This window comes from Quercus robur, chromosome 11 (genome assembly GCF_932294415.1).
Source record: "Quercus robur chromosome 11, dhQueRobu3.1, whole genome shotgun sequence".
NCBI lineage: Eukaryota > Viridiplantae > Streptophyta > Magnoliopsida > Fagales > Fagaceae > Quercus > Quercus robur.
In genome coordinates this window covers 7,693,582-7,713,530 of record NC_065544.1, presented here as the reverse complement: position 1 = coordinate 7,713,530, position 19,949 = coordinate 7,693,582, and the positions used below count along the sequence as shown (strand labels likewise).

General features: G+C 36.1%; 2 protein-coding genes across 4 annotated transcripts in view; one reads left to right on the top strand and one right to left on the bottom strand.

Annotated features, from left to right (window-relative positions):
- Nucleotides 1–5,677, top strand: part of LOC126705503 (cyclic nucleotide-gated ion channel 1-like) — a 57,141-nt gene extending 51,464 nt beyond the window's left edge. For 2 of the 3 annotated variants that reach the window (XM_050404559.1, XM_050404557.1), the window contains exons 5-6: nt 2,842–3,093; nt 4,947–5,677. In XM_050404559.1, the coding sequence (XP_050260516.1) occupies nt 2,842–3,093; nt 4,947–5,453 (759 nt within the window). In that variant the 3' untranslated portion in view covers nt 5,454–5,677. The remainder of the gene's footprint in view (nt 1–2,841; nt 3,094–4,946) is intronic. The other variant, XM_050404558.1, reaches the window with a different exon arrangement.
- Nucleotides 5,678–8,892: 3,215 nt separating this feature from the next.
- On the bottom strand, nt 8,893–12,282 carry LOC126704666 (uncharacterized). Its single transcript, XM_050403696.1, has 3 exons — nt 11,239–12,282; nt 9,904–10,104; nt 8,893–9,255 (listed from the first exon to the last, which is right to left on the bottom strand). Exons 1-3 carry the CDS (start codon nt 12,280–12,282, stop codon nt 8,893–8,895), a joined length of 1,608 nt encoding a protein of 535 aa, XP_050259653.1.
- Between the last annotated feature and the right edge of the window lie 7,667 nt (nt 12,283–19,949).

Here is a 19,949-nt window from a genome sequence, read left to right as displayed (position 1 = left end):
TTTAACCTCTATCCCATTAGGAAATTGACCACAATCAACTGTGCTAGAGCAGTCTTTCTGATGGATCTCAAGGAAAAGAACTTTATAGACATAAGTTCCCACATTTATGACACCATTGTGGATGAGACTAGAACAACCTCTAGGCCTAAATTGATCTTTCCAAGTTTGCTTATGAGGATTTTTAGGAATAAGGGTGTTCCAATCCCTCAAGACATCAGTCCCATGTCTACACCCTCTGCAATCAACAAGCTCACCTGCAAAAGGATAAGTGTTAGGCTTCCAGGAGAAGAAGATGAAGGTGATGAAGGAGAGGCGGCTCCAATGGAGACTGAAGCAGAGGCAGCAGGGCTTGCATCAACTTCAACACCTAGGAGAAGTGGCAAAAGACACAGAGCTTCAACTTCTGCAGACACACCTCCAGATGCTTTCCAGATCATTCTGGAAAGGCTTGATGGGATCAGGGCAGTCCAAACTGAGCACTCTGACAGGATGAGAGCCATGCAAGACCAGATTGATGTCTTGGCTGCTACACTTGACAGCTTCACAACTCAGCATGACAAGTGACCCTTTGGCCATTCCATGTCAAAAAGGGGGAGAAAGTTCATTGATGATTGAGAAGCAGAAAAGCAGCTCTTAAGGGGGAGTAATTAGTTGAGGGGGAGTAATGTGTTTATGATTTGGGTATTTTAGTGTTTTTATGGTTTTGATACACTGTGTTTTGGTGTATAACTGTTTCTAACTCTTTTCATATACTCTTGGTTTAAACTTTAATATATGTTTGATGATGTTATTCAGGTATTTGTTGTTTTGTACCCATATGCTTTTGTAAGCTTTTAGGGTTTTTGTTTTATGCATAGTTTGTAGGCTTTATGGTATGTACCATGCTTAAGTGCAGCCTTTATGCTATGTTGAAATTAGTACTTTAATCTAAATGTTCTGCATTGTGGTTGTTGTACTGTCACTCTTGTGCCCTTGTAGGATTGTTCCTAGATGCATATGCCATGTGAGCTATGCATTGGTTGAGTGTTGAACATACAAGTGTCTTGCCTTGTGCTTGTTAACTTGTATGTCCTTGTGTTCATTTCAAGTGTGAATGAGCACTGTGATCACTACCTTGTGGTGTTCACTTGGTTGATCAAGCCATGGTTTGTTTATTAACTCCATTTTTTGCTTGATCTCATATTGCCTGTTTCATATGCATTTATAATTTTCTGCTTACAATGATCATGGTGTATTGTTGTGTTTCAGGAGTTTATGTTCATATGATTCAAGTGCTTCACAGCTTCTAGAGTTAGGTGTGAGTGAGTTTTGTTCAACTGTTCCCAACTCACATGTTAAGTCTAGAGTCTGTTTTAGGGTTTTGTCACGGAATAGCCAAAGGGGGAGATTGTAAGGTTGAATTTATTCAACCATCTAATTGGCTTTATTCCGTGCCAAATTTGCTTGTAATTCAGCATTTAGTAACCCTGTATTTAGGTGGGATTGTTGTAAGGGTAGTGAGTGAGATAGAGTGAAGTTTGCTCAAGAGTGTGCAAGAAAACAGAATGTCGCGGTTGGGACTCGCGGGTGGACTCGCGGCTTCAACCCGCCAGAAGATGCACACGTGCCAAGCATGCTGGAAGATGAACAGTCATGCTAGCTGGAGCACTACAGGACAAAACAGGACAACTGGCCATACGGTTAACTCGCGACTGGATCTCGCGACTTGGTCAAGCCGCGAGGTCAAGCCGCGAGCCACCCCTGTTTTGGAAAAACCTGACGTTTCGCATTCCTCTTCACTCCAGTATAAATACCCTTTTAACCCACGATTGAAAGAGAGCTTCCATAGAGAATTTTGAGAGAGAAACCCTAAAGAAAAACCAGATTGTTTCACCCACAATCTCTACCTTAGAGTCTCATCAAATTCCCTCACTCTCTTCCTCTCCATTGTCAAATCCTTGAGAGGCATTATACCAAACCTGGTTCTCACCATTATCATCTCTGTGAGACAGACGTTTGGAGTTCTGGGAAGCAGTTAGGAAGGAGCCAATCTTCATTGGTTGATGCTACGGTGTAGTAGCGGAATCCGGAAAGCTAGAAAAGAAAAAGGTTCGGCGCAACCTCGTTGGAGCAACAAGCTTGGAGGGCTTAGGTGCATTGGGTAGATTAGGCTTGGAGGGTCTATTGCTGTCCTTGTATCCCAACTGTATTTTTTAGTGGATTAATTACCGCTTGGAGGGCGGCGGAGAGGTTTTTCGCCGAGGTCTTCGGTTTCCTCTTCGATAACATATCTGGTGTTATCTCTGTGTTTGCATCTTCCTTCTTCTCTATCTCTGCCTTTACATTATCTGCTGTGGTTTATTTTGTTGTGGCTTAGATAGTTGTTTAATCAATTCCATATTATAGCATATGTTAAGTTTCCGCACACTAGTTGTTTGACATATTGCTTGGGTTGGTTAAGTTGGTTTTTGGGGGTCTAAACGTTCAAAAGTGTTTTTGTACACGTTTTTGAACTTTCAAGATGAAACTTAAATAATCATTGGGTTACACAGGGTGGAAGTGTCTCACTTATATTTTACCACTTACCAGTCAAGTTTTGCCGTAGAAAACTAATCAACAGCATTGGATGGCACTAAAATTGTCAGTTGGTTAATTTTCTATATTTCTGTTATGTACAGTTGCAACAGAATGTAAAGTAATTAAGGCTGATTAGCAACAGATACATGTATATGTATCAATCTTTGTACCGAGCTTGTGAATAAGAAATACTGATTATATTTATCAATTTTCTTCCTCTCTATCACTTTCATCTTCATTTGCATATTATTCCTCTTGACTGCATCTATATCTATTTTTCTTCAGTTGGTAATTACAAGATCAGAAGAGTTACGCAGGAAGATGAAATCAGAAAAACGAAAAAAACAGAAAGAAAAAATAGAATTGTGGAGTTCCAAACACGATCTTCCTAGTGATTTGAGAGGCCTGATTATGGACAACATGATTCAGAAATTCAAAGAAGACGAAGATGTTTACTTGGAGAACCTTCTTCCTAATCTTCCTGGGGAACTTCAAAATAATGTAAAACAGCATATCTGCTTAAAGCTACTAGAAAATGTGAGTTTCTTTACCTATATACATTTGCTTTAGAACTGTTTTCCCCACACATGAGAAACGGTAATACAAATTTTTTTTTTTTTTCAAAATTAAAAAAGAAAAAAGGGGGAGAATAGAATTTATTTATTAATGTTTTTATGATGATCACACAAGCATCTCCCGTGCCTTTATTATGTACGATAGTTCAAAAAAGTTTCCAGCTCCTGTATTGTAAATTTGATCTAGATTTGGTCTTAGCATTCTGAGAGCCTTTATTATGTACGATAGTTCAAAAAAATTTCCAGCTCCTGTATTGTAAATTTGATCTAGATTTGGTCTTAGCATTCTGAGAGTAAGAAGGGTAACCATGAAGTTTGTAGCACTGTTCCAAGGTGCGTCCTTCACATCCACAAGGATTGCATTTGGGTCTTTCTTTCTTGCGAGTGGAGGATTTTTATTCTGTTGGGAAGGGTGTCTTATAGAGGCCAAAGCTACTGATTTAGAAAGTGGAACGACATGTGAGATGTTTTGCTGACATTTTTCTTGTCGGATGAGTAAAATTTAACCTCTTATTAAGCCGTAGGAGTCGTTGAGCACCATGAGAAACTTCATGATGTGCTGGTAGTGTTGATATTGATTGAAAATTTGAGATCCTTTAAATGCTCCGCATAAACGGTCCAGGATTGTGTGTAAAGCAGAGAGCTCGTCCCATAGTTCTATTAGCTTGGTAACATATTGTAGTAACATACGTAGTTTGAACAAGATTACAAATAGTAACGTATGCCCAAAAAAAAGAAACTTCATGGAGTTCCGTTCAGATCTCATAGGCTAGATCACAATAAACAACGCTAGATGATATCTTAGGAGAGAGAGAATCGAGCAACCATGATTTGACTATGGGTCTGTTTGGATAGAACTTATTTTGTTGAAACTAAAAACACTATAACAAAATAATTTTTAAATATGTGAATAGTATTGTGGAACCCATTTTTAATGAAAAAATAGCTGAAAAGTGTAATTTGTGAGATCCGTGAACAGTGTACATATGCACTATTCACTGCTGACTTAGTCAAAAGGTGCTGCTGAAGCAAAAAAAAAAAAAAAAAAAAAAAAAAACAAACGCAGTAGTAAACACGGATCCAAACTGCACATATGTCATTGCAGCTGATGCCAATTCGGCTAGCTGGGGAAGAAGTTGTATGTTTGGGAACATTGCCATTAACAAACCCCAGTTTGTTCTTTGCACTTAATGCCGCGACCATGGCACAAATCCACTGTAGCATACTTTCAGTAAAATATTTCCAACAAAAAATTAGATAAATTATTCCCAAATAAACACTTAATTTGTTTATACACACGGCTTTGCCAAATAGATTCCCTACAATTATTGACTAAATATGGTTATAGGCTTATAGACATCACTTTTTTTCTTTTTCCTTTTTCATTTGATTTTGTTGATTACACAGATATGCCTTTGTTGATTGGGTTTATTCATTTTCTTTACAAATGGAAAATTATAGAATATTCAGTCTTAAATATGTACTCCCTCCTCTTATAGGTTACTAACATAAATTAAATTAGTGAGACTTATTATTATGCAAGAAGAATGAGTACACATTTGTTATGTTATTGGAGTATTGTATAATTACCCACTTAATGATTTGGTTTTTCTCAACACGTTTGGTAGGTAAACTTTCTTTATATTTCTAATCGTGAAGTATGAAGTGACACTAGAAATGGGACTAAATCTTATTCTAAACCCATGACTGCCATTGCAACTTACACTTTATATAGTCAATCCCTCTAGTTTTTTTTTTTTAATGAAAATATGTAGTATACATTCATCTTGATTGTTTAAGATCTACTTAAATTAGGTAGAAGTGCTTCGGGGTACGGATGAACAAATGTTGCTTAAGATGTGCCACACTCTCACACCAGTCTTCTACCAGGAGCACAGCTATGTTATTCGGGAGGGAGACCCAATTGATACAATATTCTTCATTACAAACGGCATTGCATGGACCTATACAACCGGTAATAATGGTAGAGGAGTTTTGCCCACACATGCTGAGCGTCTTGTAGAAGGTCAGTTCTTTGGAGGAGAACTTCTAGAATGGCTTCGGAAATCTACCTCCACCTCCAGGAATAACCTATCCAAACTCCCCATTTCATCAAAAACGCTGAAAACCCACACAAAAGTGGAAGCCTTTGCTCTAATGGCAGACGACTTGTCGAAGATATGGTCTTACAAGTTATCGCGAGACTTAGAGCCATTACAATTCGAGGCAGCTTCTATTATACAACGAGCATGGCGTGTGCGTAGATCCAAGATGGGTGATACCATTGGTGCTTCAGGACAAATTCAGTCAAGCAGGGCATGACATTGTTATTGCAAAAGCAATAGTTTGTTTTGATGTCTTTTGTATTAAGTTTAGTTTTCTAGTGATTAGAGTTGCTACTTGTTTGGATTCTCAATGTTAATGGTAGAATTAGGGAAAGACTAATGTCTGAAATAATAAATTGTTTGGGGTAATATGTTTGTATTTTGACATGACATGTAATCACCGCTATGTCTCACATTCTCAATACCCTTTTTTTTTTTTTTTTTTTTTTTTTTTTTTTGAGAATCTAGACGGGAATCGACTTAATAATCCAATGGTACAAGACAAAAGTCAACATCTAACCAATTGAAATTGGAAATTTTATATTTTTGTATAGGCGAAATTACATTAACCTCTCTAGAGGTTTGGGAAATACTAAACACATCCAAAAATTGTTAAAAATGACTAATTTCCTCCTTAAAAACAGACCGCATGTAACGCCATTTGAGCAATACCTATCAAAACAAATTTTCTTCTCTCTTTTCTTCATGAATCACTCCTAAAAATCTCTCTCTCTCTCTCTCTCTCTCTCTCTCTCTCTCAAGGTTAAAGCTCAAATTTTAGACTTAGGACTAACAACTCCTCTACCGGAATGGTTTCAGAGCCAATTTACTCAAAAATCTCACACTAAGCATTGTTGTTAAAAGCTTTGTGGTTGGGTCGCAAATCATGATGAGTTGTAGATGGCAATTGTTGGGTCATGATGAGTGGGGATTGTGGTTGCAAGGTCAGTCTGGTGGAGTGGGTATGAGTATTTTTTTTTTTTAAATTTTAATTTATTTTAAATTTTAAATTTTTTGGTTTTGTTTGGGTTTGAGGTGTGAATTATGTGATGTTTGATGGTTGGAACAATTTGGGTTTAAGGAAGATGGGTGGGTAGTGATGGTTGGTGCCATGGTGGACAGTGGTTGCTGGGTCACATGATGCTCGACAATGGGTTTACATTTTTTATTTTTATTTTTTATTTTATTTATAAATTTGGGTTTTGTTTGGGTTTGAGGTGTGAATCATGTGTTGTTTGATGGTGGGATAGTTTGGGTTTGAAAACAAGGGTGGGTAGTGATGGGTGGTGGACGGCGGTTGTTGGGTCACACGATGCTCATCGATAGGTCTGGGTTTTGTTTTGAATTTTTTTTTTGGATCAATTTGAGGTGTGATGTAAACGAATCTTTTTGAGGTGAGATGTTGGATGGTTGATTGGTTGAGTTGATCTATGTTTGATTGCTTTGTGTAATACTGGATCTAATTGGGTTGATTTTGGTTTGATGTAGTAAGGATTTTTGTTTTTGGAATGTAATGTAAATTTTTATTTTTCCAAATGAGAATGTATGATTTTGATTTGAAAAATGGATACTGGTTTAGTGATTTTTTTTTTTTTTTGGGTAATCTTTATCAAAATACATGGTTTGTGTATATCTTTTCTTTTTGGACTAGTTTGAGCTTCAAAGAGAAGCATTTATGTTATGGTGCAAAGAAGAAAGTGATAAAATAGAGAACATGGATAAAAATTGTTTGGAGAGAGTGAACAAATGGCAGTACACATTGTTTGTGTTTAAGTAGCAAATTGGTCATTTTTAAAAACTTTTGGGTGTGTTTGGCATTTCCCCAAACTTCAGGAGGTTACTGGACTTTACCCTTTTATATATTGTTCAATATTATTTTGTTGGGAAGTTAGGAAGACGGGTCTTTTTAATTTTTTACACTACCATACATCCCAAGGTCATTATTTTAGTTAACAAATTGTAAAATATACTTACTTTATCTTTCTTTTCTTTCCCCCAAAAGAAGCAAACATATGGATTTATTTTTAGTCAGGTTACCAAGTGCCTCGAGGCATTGTTTAAGGGTTTTTTTTTTTTTTTTTTTTTTTTTTTTTTTTTTGAGAAGGCATTAAATAAGGTTGAATTTTTTATTGTAATCAATCAAGAACTTCTTTGGGAGAATTGCACAACACAATTTGTTAAAGAATTTGTTTATTTGCTTTTATTGCTCTCCTAATATAGTGGAACCCATTATATTCATCCTAAAGAGATAGGTAAATACACCTGTTAACTAAAAGCTTTCATCCTTCTTTTAACCCTTATATTTCTTGACTTCACACATGGAGCTCAGGCCGGCCTAAGGCCCCCACCACAAATAATAATAATAATAATTAATTAATTTACCCCAAAGAAAAAAAAAAGAAAAAAAGGCCCCATCCCTTCATCCTAGATTGTAAAAAACCCAAAATTTTATAAAATTATATGTGTGTGTGTGCACACACACACACTTTCTTTCTTATTAGTGATGCTAAGGATAACACAAAGTTTATTATAGGATTACAAATTGACATGTCATTGATCACAAAAAAGAAATTTAAACATTTATAATTAGGTTGTTGAAGTTTATCAATCATAGTCATTGTCATATCATATTGTGAACATTTTGTATTACTTTTAGTGCATTTTCCCTTTTCACTTCTATTAACACTTCCAAAACATATGACCAATACGCAATAGCAACCTAACCCGATTGAAACCACAAAATGTTTCAAAAAATGTTGCGAATGTGTTAAATCACCAATTATAGATTAATCTCTCCTAATAGTTTGAAACTTTACTTTTTGTAAACCGATATCTTAAAAAGCCACACACCAAATAATCTCTCTCTCTCAGTCTCTCTCTCTTAAAAACAAGTAATAAAATTAAAAATTAGATTACAACTTTACTTAATTATGTATTGTCATATTTCCAAAATAAAATATCTTTTTTAATCACAATATATTTTTATATCCTTTTATTAAAATTTACAGTCCAACTATAATATTCAATTCTCTATATGAAATTAAAATTAGTTTAGTTGGTGTTATTCATCAATTTATGTATTTGATGTATCAAATTAACCTTGATTTGATTAGTATTAAATAATTTTATTTAATTAATATTTACATGTAAAAAGCTATATGAATTTTTCACCTTATACCCCAAATTATGTTGGGCTGCTCCTAATGGAGCTGCAATGTCAAATGTCAAGATCTTGTTCTGATAGCATGTACTTCTATCTATAAAGTATTAGAAAGCAAAATTACGAAAACAAGAATCCTTCCTACATGTTAACACGCAATGTCAAGGTCTTTTTTTTTTTTTTTAAATGACAAAATGTCAAGGTCTTAGTTAATCCTTCCTACATGTAATTTTTTTTTTTTTTTTTTTAATGTTTTTGTTAGTCTTATTTTGTTCTTAAACTTTCCAAAGTCATTAATGAATCATATCATTTCAGAAGAAATGTGGGGTCCTTTCCTACATGTGTGTATATATATATATATATATATTTTAATGTTTTTGTTAGTCTGATTTTGTTCTTAAACTTTTCAAAGGTTATTAATGTACTCATTCTGACTACAACAGTTAACTAACAAGCTATAATTTTTTTTTTTGGTTAAAAGGAAAATAGCATTCAACTAAGCCAAAATGGCTAAATTGTTGGCAGTAAGCCTACAAAGGTTTTCCCCCATGGCATCTGAATACACAAAATTAGCAACAACATCAGATGGGGAGCTATCCATAACAACAAAATTTTCCTGCATACTACATCCTAAATTAGCCAGTGCGTCTGCAACTCTATTAACTTCACGAAACACGTGCTGCACCTTGAAATGTTGAAACTTGCCCAACAGAGACCTGCAATCAGCCAGCAGAGAGGAGTAGAAAGCATTAGAGGTGGTTTTGGATTGGACTAACTCCACCACAACCTTAGCATCTAGTTCAATCACCAGGTTCTGCACTCCAATCTGATCCGCCAGCAACAACCCATCTCTTAGAGCCTAAAACTCAGCAATAATGCTAGTGGTGAACCCAATAGCTCTAGCAAACCCTTTCACCCATCTCCCCTCACTATCTCTAATAATTCCTCCTCCTCCTGCCCTGCCCAGATTACCAAGAGAGGCCCCATCAGTATTTAATTTACATCAATCTAAAGGAGGTTTTTTCCAGCTAACAGTACACACCACCTTGTTCCTGTGACAATTGAGCTTCCCCACACAGTAGTAAAACTCCAAAGCTTGGTTTTTACTAGATCTGTGTAAGTTAGCATTGAAGGTAGTATTATTGAAAACCATTCCATTCCTTTGTTTCCATAAATTCCAAATGGCAAAGGTAAAAATATAGCTCCACGGCACCAAAGAGGAATGAGGCACCTTACTTTGACAATTAGTTTCCAGCCAACAATTCAATTCTAAATCAAAAAAGGAGCTAACCATAACGGGGGGAATCTTAAGATTAAACCAGAAATTTTTTGCCACCACACAATCTCTCAACAGATGGCTTATGGTTTCAGGAAAATTATTGCACAAAGGGCAGCAACTGTTAGTAATTATACCTCTCATAGTTAATTCAGTCTTCACAGGTAAGCTGTTATGCATACACAGCCAAAGAAAGCTGACAATTCTTGGCAAAGTGTCTATTTTCCAAACCCATTGACCTTGGAAAGGCACGGCATTTTGTTGAGCACCATTTAGCAAAGCATAGGTAGACTTAGTGGTGAACTCTCCATCCTTAGAAAACTTCCACATAATGACATCTTCCCCACTGTCAACCAGCCGCCTTGGGATAGCCTTAATCCTATCCTTGATACAAGGAGGTATTTCAAAAGACAAAACTTCCCACTTCCACTCCTGCATATGATCAAGGAGTAATTCAGACAACTTCATATCAAATTCCCTCTGAGTTAAAGGGCCTTCAATCAACTCTCTCAAAGAACACCCCCTTATCCAACTATCAGTCCAGATTTTTATTCTTTCACCATTTCCAATCCCCCAACAAATTCCATCATTAAATGTTTGAAAACCAGCCTTAATAGCTCTCCAATTTGGAGAAGTTGGCAGCTTATCCGGGTCTCTAGCTCTCCTCTCTCAATCGAACAATACTTCCTTAAGATCACTTTAGCCCATAAGCTTTCTTTTTCCTGATACATTCTCCAGTTTAGCATAGCTAATAAAGCCAAATTCTTAGCTCTAGAAGATTGAATCCCAAGACCTCCCTCCTTCTTTGGCCTAATAATCTTGCTCCAACCCACCAAATGTAGCCTTCGCTTTTCACTGGTTGAACCCCATAAAAAATCTCGATTAATTTTGTCTAATTTTTCACAAAGATGAGAAGGGAGGGTGGCAGCCTGCATTACATAGTTAGGGATGGATGACATGACCGACTTCACCAAAATAGACCTTCCTGCAAAGGATAAGAACCTTGCCTTCCAACCAGCCAGCTTATTCATTACCCTCTCAATTATAAAGTTTAGCCTATTCCTTAGGACCCCTTTATGCTTTATCGGAAACCCCAGGTAATTCCCAATATTGGTCGTAGCTTGTATTCCCAGTTTTGAGCAGACTTCTCTTTTTGTTTCAGCTTGCATATTGGGGGAAAAATAAATTCTTGACTTCTCTACACTTACTTTTTGACCCGACTCTTCACAAAACTCATCTAATACTTCCAAGATGGCTTCACATGCATCATCATCTACTTTGGCAAAGAGGATTAAGTCGTCCGCAAAAAATAGATGGGAGATTCCTATAAGAGGCTTTTAAAGGTTTCCAAGCTCCTTCCATACATTTCTTTTCTATTAAATGCCCTAAATATTCCATGCATAGAATAAAAAGGTACGGTGATAAAGGATCACTTTGCCGAATCCCTCTTGAAGGATTAAACGACTCCAAGGCCCCTCCATTAAACAAAATTGATATCTTAGTAGAAGAGACACAACTCATTATCACCTTAACAATATTTTGGGGACAATGATAGGCCAGAAGAACCTTGTGAATAAAGCACCATTCCAACCTATCATATGCCTTCTCCAAATCTATCTTAATAGCCATATAACCTTCTTTGCCTTTCTTCCCATCCAAAGCATAGAAGAGCTCTTGAGCAATTAAGATATTATCTAATCCCTTCCTTCTGGGCACAAAGGCAGATTGGACAGGAGACACAAGCTTGTTTAGGTGAGGTCTAATCCTTTCCACTAAAATCTTTGAAACAATTTTATAAACCGAATTACACAGACTAATCGGCCTATAATTGTTTAGGGATTCAGGGCTTTTACACTTTGGAATGAGAGTCACAAGAGTATCATTGAGATAGTCTGGGACTACACCATCCCTGAAAATATTCTTCACCTCCTTACAGATTGGATTCCTCACTTCATGCCAAAAATGCTGAAAAAACCCAACATGGAGACCATCCGGCCCTGGGGCTTTAAACGGTTTCAAAGCCCACAACCCATTCCTCACATCTTCATCAGTAACTTCCCTCCCCATCCAATTTCTATCAACTTCTGTGAGAAAGCTACTTGAGAAATCAGCCACCTGAGAGATCTTATAAGACATCTCAAAATCCGTGGAGTAGAGTTTCTTAAACCCATTCAAAATATGCTCCTGCACCGCTTCTTCCTCTACAATCCATTCCCCCATGTTATCCTTCAAACACCTTATCTTATTCCTTTGCCTTCGAACAACAGTATTTAAATGAAAGAAAGAAGTGTTTCTATCCCCAAAGGCAGCCACATTGATCCTCGACTTAAGGGCCCAAAACTCCTCTTCCTGGAGCAAAATAGAAGAATACTCCTCAATGAGTTGGTTTTCAAGTCTCATAAGAGACTCATTCGGGTTATCAGCCAATGCTTTCTGAGTCCCCTGTAATCTGGCTAAAACTCTCTTTTTCTTTCCAAAAAGGTTCCCAAACACCTCAAAATTCCACTTCCTAGCCTTCCTAGTAAACTCTGGAATAGCCATTTGTAACTGAGCTTCATTGGGCCAAGCTTCCTTAACAATTCTGTAAAAATCCGGATGAAGAAGCCACATCATTTGGAAACGAAAAGGCCTCACTAGTCTATTCACATTGGGTTTCCATAATTCAATCAAAACAGGATGATGATCAGAAAATGTCCTAGGGAGATGGGTAACTACTGCTTCCGGGTACAAAATTCTCCACCTAGGATTAGCAAAACACCTGTCTAAACGTTCCAAAATCAAATCTGAAAGTTGCCTTTTATTAGTCCAAGTATATTTTGGGCCGGCAAAACCAAGGTCAACAAAATTGCAAGAATCTAAACAAGATTTGAATTCCAAGGCCCTATTTAAATTAACATGATTCCCCCCAAATTTATCCTCCCCACTAAGCACTTCATTGAAATCTTCGACCATCAACCAAGGAAGATTATGTAACTGCCCTACCTCTTCTATGTTGGACCAAAGAATTCTCCGTTCAGCTAATCGAGGGCTAGCATAAATTGTAGAAATTAACCAAGAAAAGTTTGAAGCTCATACCTTCACAGTAGCATGAATCTCCTGCTCCGTAGCTGAAAGAAGTTTAATATCCACATCCTCTTTTTTCCACAAAATCCATAAGCCTCCAGCATACCCAATAGTCTCTGTTATAATAAAACCATCAAAGGGGAGTCCTTCAATGATCTTTTCTGCTCTACTTCCACCCACCCTGGTCTCTGTGATAACCATTATCGATGGAAGATGATTCACAGCCATCTCAAACACCCTCCTCTTAAAATCCGGGTTTAGTGCACCCCTGCAATTCCACATAAGAACATTCATCTTCACACACTGATCCAAGGGAAATTCAGCTTGACTAGGATTCATTGTTGCAGCTTCGATCATACTCCATCCCAGCCTCCTTAACAACTCCGTCGAGTGATTCCACTCCGGTTTCCATATCATCATGTGCTTCAATATTCCTGCTATGTCTTCCCGGAAACATATCAACACATCGCTCTTCTCTATCGGAGCAAGTATTTGGATAAGCTTTAGCATCGGGTGGTTCCCCATCAAAGCTGTTGCCATTCCCCTCTGGTCCACTAGTCTTCTTTCCTGTATCACCCATCCGAACTCGTCGAAGTGGGGTACCACCAATGGCCTTCTCAGCTTGTTCAAGGCTTCGGCTTCTTCCTGTGAAATTAACGGAGTGTCCATTATGAACTGCCACCAAGGGTTGGGCATCTAACCCCAGTCCGGATGATCCGGTAATAGTGTCCCCGATCTGCCACTCCCCACGGTTAACGGAAAGATGCCCCACCCTGCCTGACCCATCTCGGCCTTGCACCACTCCAGCTCTTGCGTCGGCATGGACTTGATCTGACGTATTATCGCTTTTGGCACCTCTATCAAACTGTTTCGGTGCCAAATCGCCCAACCACTCCTTGTTGAATTGCACCGATTCACTTGGTTTTCCTCCATTCTCCCTTATCTGCACACTCTTAGAAAAGGAAGCTCTCTGTGAAGAAGATGGGTGTTGTCTTTTCAAAGATTTTGATCCTTTCCCTCCACTAGATCTGCTGCCTCCTGTATTCGTGCCTGAAGAACCGAACTGAAACTTCCCATCAGTCCGCATCACGTCTTCTCCTTGTATCGGGCTCACCGCACTAGAGTCTCCTACAAGATTTCTCAAATCTTCATTCTGTGAAACTTCATGGCCAGCAACGTTCCTCTCATCACGTGTTTGGTCAGAAAGATTAGACAACACCTTCTCTTTATTGGACTTGACTGAATCACCCTCATCTTTTTCCTTTCCATGGACAAAAATGCCCTTCTGGTTGACTTCACCCTTATGATCGCTCCTCAAGGGAAATCTTGACCGTCCATTCCTAACTGAACTCTTTTTCCTTGTAACTAACATACACAGACCAAAATTTGGATCCAATTGTTTGTTTTCCTCACTGGCCTGGTTCGGACTTTTCTCTGTTTCACTGTCTTTCCTATCTTTTTCCTTAATCTGGTAGCAGCAATTTTCTTGTTTGTGCCCAAGTCGCCCACAGCAAAAACAAAGAGACGAGATACCTTCATATTTAACTTGTTGCACCAATCTACCTATCCTGATGGATTTTATCAAGGGCTTCACCAGATCAATTTGTATACATAGCCTTGCGTAGCTTCCCCGTGATCCTGTGGCCGTGTAGGAATCAATGCGAAGAACTGGCCCAATAATGCTACCTATTTCTTTTAGCACTTCCATATCATAAAACTCAATTGGCAATTCAGGGAACCTCACCCAAACTGCAACTGAAGTTAGATTATCTCCTGAGGCTCTGAAATATGGTTCCCAAGGCTTAATGGCCAAAAAATGCTCACCAATAAACCATGGGTCTCCACGTAATACTTTATCATAATCATCTGCACAATAGAACTTAATTAAGAAATAATCTTTCCCAAGGTTAACACAATCCATCCTAGTTGCAGGTTTCCACAAGGCATTGAGCTTGAAAGTGAGATAGCTATAACCAACAGTTCTACCGAACACTTTCACTATCAAGGCCTTTGACCATGGGGCTCTGATACGATCCTTGGTTTCCTTAGATAGCTTCACTTCCGCCATTCCTTCAATGAGAGGTTCAACTTCTGTGTCTGATTCTTCACCATCATCCCAGACATTATCCAGCTTAAAGGCTTGTTCATAAGCTCCAGGAATGTCTCCTACAAGTCTATCTTTGTAGCTTACAAAGTTCTTTTGTGGTGTAGACTGCTTAACTCCACTGCTCTCTTTAAACTTCTTAACACTACGTCCTAGCTCATCTTCTTCCTCACTCGATCGTGGTGGGTCATTGCAATACTCAGCTTCCATTCTCTCTGGTTGTTCTCAGCTTAACTAACAAGCTATAATTAACACCACAAGAACGGACATTATTTTTTTTATTATTATTTTTTTTTGTTATTCATTTTACTCTTCCTTCCTCCCTCTCATTTGACTGGCATATCAATGCATATTGCTGAAATTTTCAATCCAAAATCCAAAGTTACATTAGATGAGATTTATAACAATCCTCTATTATATGAGGATTGAGCTTCTTTATTAAAAATAAAATTGTAAATTCAAAAAAAAAAAAAAAAATTAAACTAACATTTTTTAGCATTTTTGAAACTCTGAAAACCAAATTAGAAATTTTGATGTCCCTTTTTAGTTAATTTTTTTCTATAGATGGAATTTGATAATCTTGGTAGTAATTAATATAAAAAATTTATGTATCTTTAAAAAAAAAATTCGTTATGATTATATTTAAATATGAAAATACTTATTATGATATGGTAAGATTCTAATGGAGTATGAAAATATTGAAAGTTGTAGTTATAGAAAATTTAAATTCAATTGAAAAAGATTTATTTGAATAATGCGTGAAAAATTGTGAGACCTCCAAAGATTATGTAGCATAATATTATGACACTCACCAATGTCCAACATCTTCAATTTTTTTTTTTTTTTTTTCTAAAGATGAAATTTGATGATTATGATTTTTTTTTTTTTTTTTTGGAGAAAGAAGTAAGGGAGTTTTATTGGATAATTTTAGAATGGAATACATCATCCACATCACTGGGTAGCTCTTCTACCCAAACATCAGTAACTGCAGTTAGAATTGTTCTTCTAGCTAGGGCATGGGCTAATTTATTGCCCTCCCTATGAGTGTGCACAAAACAACTATTAACTAGAGTAGAACTAAGACAACGGATCTCATCTATAATATGGCCGAATAGAGTATGGCATGCTCCCGTCGAGTTTATGGCTGCAATTGCCTTTTGGCAATCTCCTTCAAAAACCATCTAAGACAGACACAACTCCCTAGCCAGTGTAACGGCTCGGCTTGCCGCTAGAGCTTTAGCGTGCTCTACTATATGTGCTCTACTGAATTTGATGATTATGATAGTTATCAATAGATATTTATTGTGATAGTGATGATAGTATATGAAACTATATATTCGAACATTAAATATTTATTATGATTTTATTTGTATTTTTATATGAAAATATAAATAGTATTATTTAAATAAAATATGATTTATTATGATTCTAATAAATGGTTTAATTGTGGAATAAAATTTCAATTCAAGTAAAAAACATATGTTAAAATAATGAATTATAAGTTTATGAGGCTTTAAAAGTTTATATGACACATATTATACTGTCAATCAAAAGTCAAATGTCTTTGGTTTTATATATATCATAAATTATTGATATAGATTATAAATTAGAGATTTAATTGATTATCAGATTTGATACGGCCAAATTCAACCTACCCATTTTATAATGGATAGAGAGGATCTTAGGTACATAAGAGCTTTAAGAAAATTCTTTAACTGTATGAAACTAAATTTATTTTTTTGTTGCTTTAATGACAAGATTTGAACTTTTTAGGAAACTAAATTATTTTTGTGGTGTGTTTACAACTTCTTTAACCATTTCGACTGAAGGAAGGGCCACACCAGTGTAAGGTACGAGGTTTTTTGTTGTTGAAAATTTCAAGGTTGGATACTGAAATGTCAGTTCGCCAATGTAATTTGAACCCTTCTGTTTTTGTTAGACTATCCCCTGTGATTGCTAATTCAAGGTTTTAGTCTAGGATTAGGGTTTTGATTTTCACACTCCACTATTTCACATTTATTTTTATGTGTTAACATGTGAAAATTTTCACCTCAATCGTGGACAAAGAAATGTTGTGAAAATAATTCAAGGATGTGTTTGGATACTGTTTATTTTGCTAAAATTGAAAATTATTGCTGAAAGTACTGTAAATAAAGGTAAAAGTTGAAATAGTACGGTAGGGCCTATGAATAGTGCCAAAAAGTGCAATGAGACCCATAAATAGTAGCAAAAATAAGCTAAATAGTGAAATAATTTTAATTTTTCATTCTAACCCAAATGCACACTAAGTGGGTGGTTCAAATTAGAACTAATAACAACTTACCATATAAGATTTTGTTGTGAAAGTATTGCGAAAAAATGTTGAAAAATATAAACATTATGAATGAATGAAGAAATTTTTTTAAAAAAATAAAGAAATAATGAAGAAATAATATTTTAATGGAATAGAGAAAAAGATAGAGAGTATATTGGAAAGTGAAAGCTCACTTAGTGTGTAAAACACTAGTAAATGTTTAGACCCCCAATTACAAAAATACCAACACAAGCTTATACTCAAACAATATATGTGCGGAATGATAAATAGAAGCTACACCCAAACAAGCAACTAACTCTAAGCCATAAATTAATCACAACACAACAGTAATTAAAAGCAAGGAGTAAGAATTAGAAAGAAACAAACACAAGATAACACCAACATGTGTTATCAAAGAGGAAACCGAAGAACTCGGCAAAAAACTTTTTCGCCACTCTCCAAGTGGTAAAATGATCTACTAGAAAATCAGTTGAGATACATAAATAGCAATAGACCCTTCAAACCTAATCTACCCGATGTACCTAAACCCTCCAAACTTCTTGCTCCAACAAGGTTAAGCCTAACATTGTCTTCTCTAGCTTACCAGTCCTCGCAATAAACCCATTGTATCAACCAAAATGAATTGGTTCTCTTTTGAACTGCTTCTCAAACACCAAGAACCTTCTCACTGATATGAATATGATGAGGTAAGGATTTGGTTAAAGATCCTCTCAAGGGTATGACAACGGAGAATGTGAGAGTAGAGAAATTTGGAGAATCAAAGGTATAAAATTGTGGATGAATCAATCTTGTTATTCTTTGAGGTTTATCTCTCAAAATTCTCTCTAAAAGCTCTCTACATTTTATGGGTATAACGGTATTTATAGTAGGGTATGAGAAGGAATATGAAAAATCATTTTTCAGTAAACACATGGTGCACTGGCGAGTCACTCACAAATGGGACAAGTCGCGAGTTCTAGTCGCCAGATAATAGAATGACCAAATTGTACTTTTTGTCCTGTAGTGATCCAACTGTCTTGACCCTTCAACTTCCTACATGCTCCATATGTGTGCTGGATTTTGGCGAGTTACCACTTGTGAGTCAGTCGCAAAATCCAGTCGCAAGAAGCCTCTTTCTTTGCACACACTTGATCAATTCTTTACTCTCTCACACACAACCCGTACATTATCCCTACCTAACTACAAGGTTTCTAATTGTTGAATTACAAGTAAATTTGGCACGGAATAAAGTCAACACATATATAGTTGAATAAATTCATATTTACAAAAAGTGTATTTGAAAAAGTGAGTTGGTGAATCCAAACAATACACATATTTAAAGAGACTATTGAAGATACTCTTATATCACTTCATGGATTATTAAAGTTGCATTTGGATATATTATATTTGGTAGCTTATTTTATTATTTAACTTATTTTTACTACTATTAATAGATTCATTGTACTTTTTGGTACTATTCATATATCCTCTATACTATTTCAACTAATTTTTAGTTTTATCTATAGTATTTTTAATAAAATATAAAAAATTTCAGTTAAATAAATTGTTCCCAAATGGGACTTGAATAATATACTGTAGGCTTTTCACGGACTTGGTTGATCTATTTGTGCTATTTTACTTGCTGCAAGTCACAAGTCACGACTAACAAGTTGCCCCCTTTCCAGCTGAAAGCCTATTCTAAAAGTCCTAGTAGTCGAGGGACTTGACTCAGCTCATCACCGTAACAAAATGAAAAAGAAAAAAACTAATATAATAATTAAAATGTTTACAGAAACAGTAATTTGTTGAGGGAAAAGTTTTACTGGGTAATTCTATTGCTGCATAATAGATTATGTAGCAGAGAAAAAAATGATAAATATTTAAGGCCCTACTTAATTATGTGCATCGCTGACTCTTAGACGCATGTTATTTTATTTTTTCTGCCCTATAACCATAATGCAAAAATTACTGCGTATAAGTACGCACCAAACCTTTCACAAACATTTATGCTTTTCTGCATCACCGAATTCAAATCAAATCAGCTTTGATCAATGATGTATTTTCAACCGCTCCACGTTCCACATGTCATCTTGTCGCCTTTCATGACGCAACGACACTTTAATCAAATGACATCATTAACCCAACATCATCATTATCATCATCGTACCATCTAACTCTTTTGACAAAGGGTCCGGCTTATGTCCAGTGGCCAGTGCCACTGGACTCAAGCTCCACCCTTTAACAAAAATCCCATAACAAAACCGTGTATATTAGAACCAGACTTTTAATACTAATAAGCCCGATTGTCATTATTTTATGAAAATGTTTGAAATATTTTCACAATATTTTTATAATAAATTTTAAGTAGTAAGTTGTTATTGGTTGTAATGAGTGAGTAAAAAAATAATTTAAGTTGTAAATTCAAATTAGAAGTGATAGCAATTTATCACCTATGATATATTGTGTAAATATTATGAAAATGTTGTATACGTATTATTTCTTATTGTAGATGTGTATATGAAATAGTAGATGTGAATTGGGTGCAAAAGAATATATTCCTTTGGCCTAATTGGATTAAAAGGGGAGAGAGAGGAAGCAGAGGGGAATAGAGTAGAGTTGATAAAAAATAGGGTAATCTTCAACCAACTCTCATCTACTTCCCCTTCATCGTCTTCAATCCAAATGGACCATTAGTCTGTAGTATGTTTGCAGTCAATTAGCAATTTGCAAATTTAAGCTTTTTTTTTTTTTTTTTTTTTTTTTTTTATCATTTGTTTACCAATTTCTAATTGCTGGGAAGATGCGAAGTTGGACTTT

What these genes read in the sequence shown, in the direction of transcription:
- LOC126704666 (XM_050403696.1), bottom strand. Translation starts at nt 12,282, where the DNA reads ATGTGGCTTCTTCATCCGGATTTTTACAGAATTGTTAAGGAAGCTTGG. An exon ending in AATGGTGCTTTATTCACAAG is followed by an intron (nt 10,105 to 11,238) that starts GTTCTTCTGGCC and finishes GATCATATGCAG; the next exon opens with GAGTGGAAGTGGGAAGTTTT. An exon ending in TGCCTTTCCAAGGTCAATGG is followed by an intron (nt 9,256 to 9,903) that starts GTTTGGAAAATA and finishes GCTGAGTTTTAG; the next exon opens with GCTCTAAGAGATGGGTTGTT.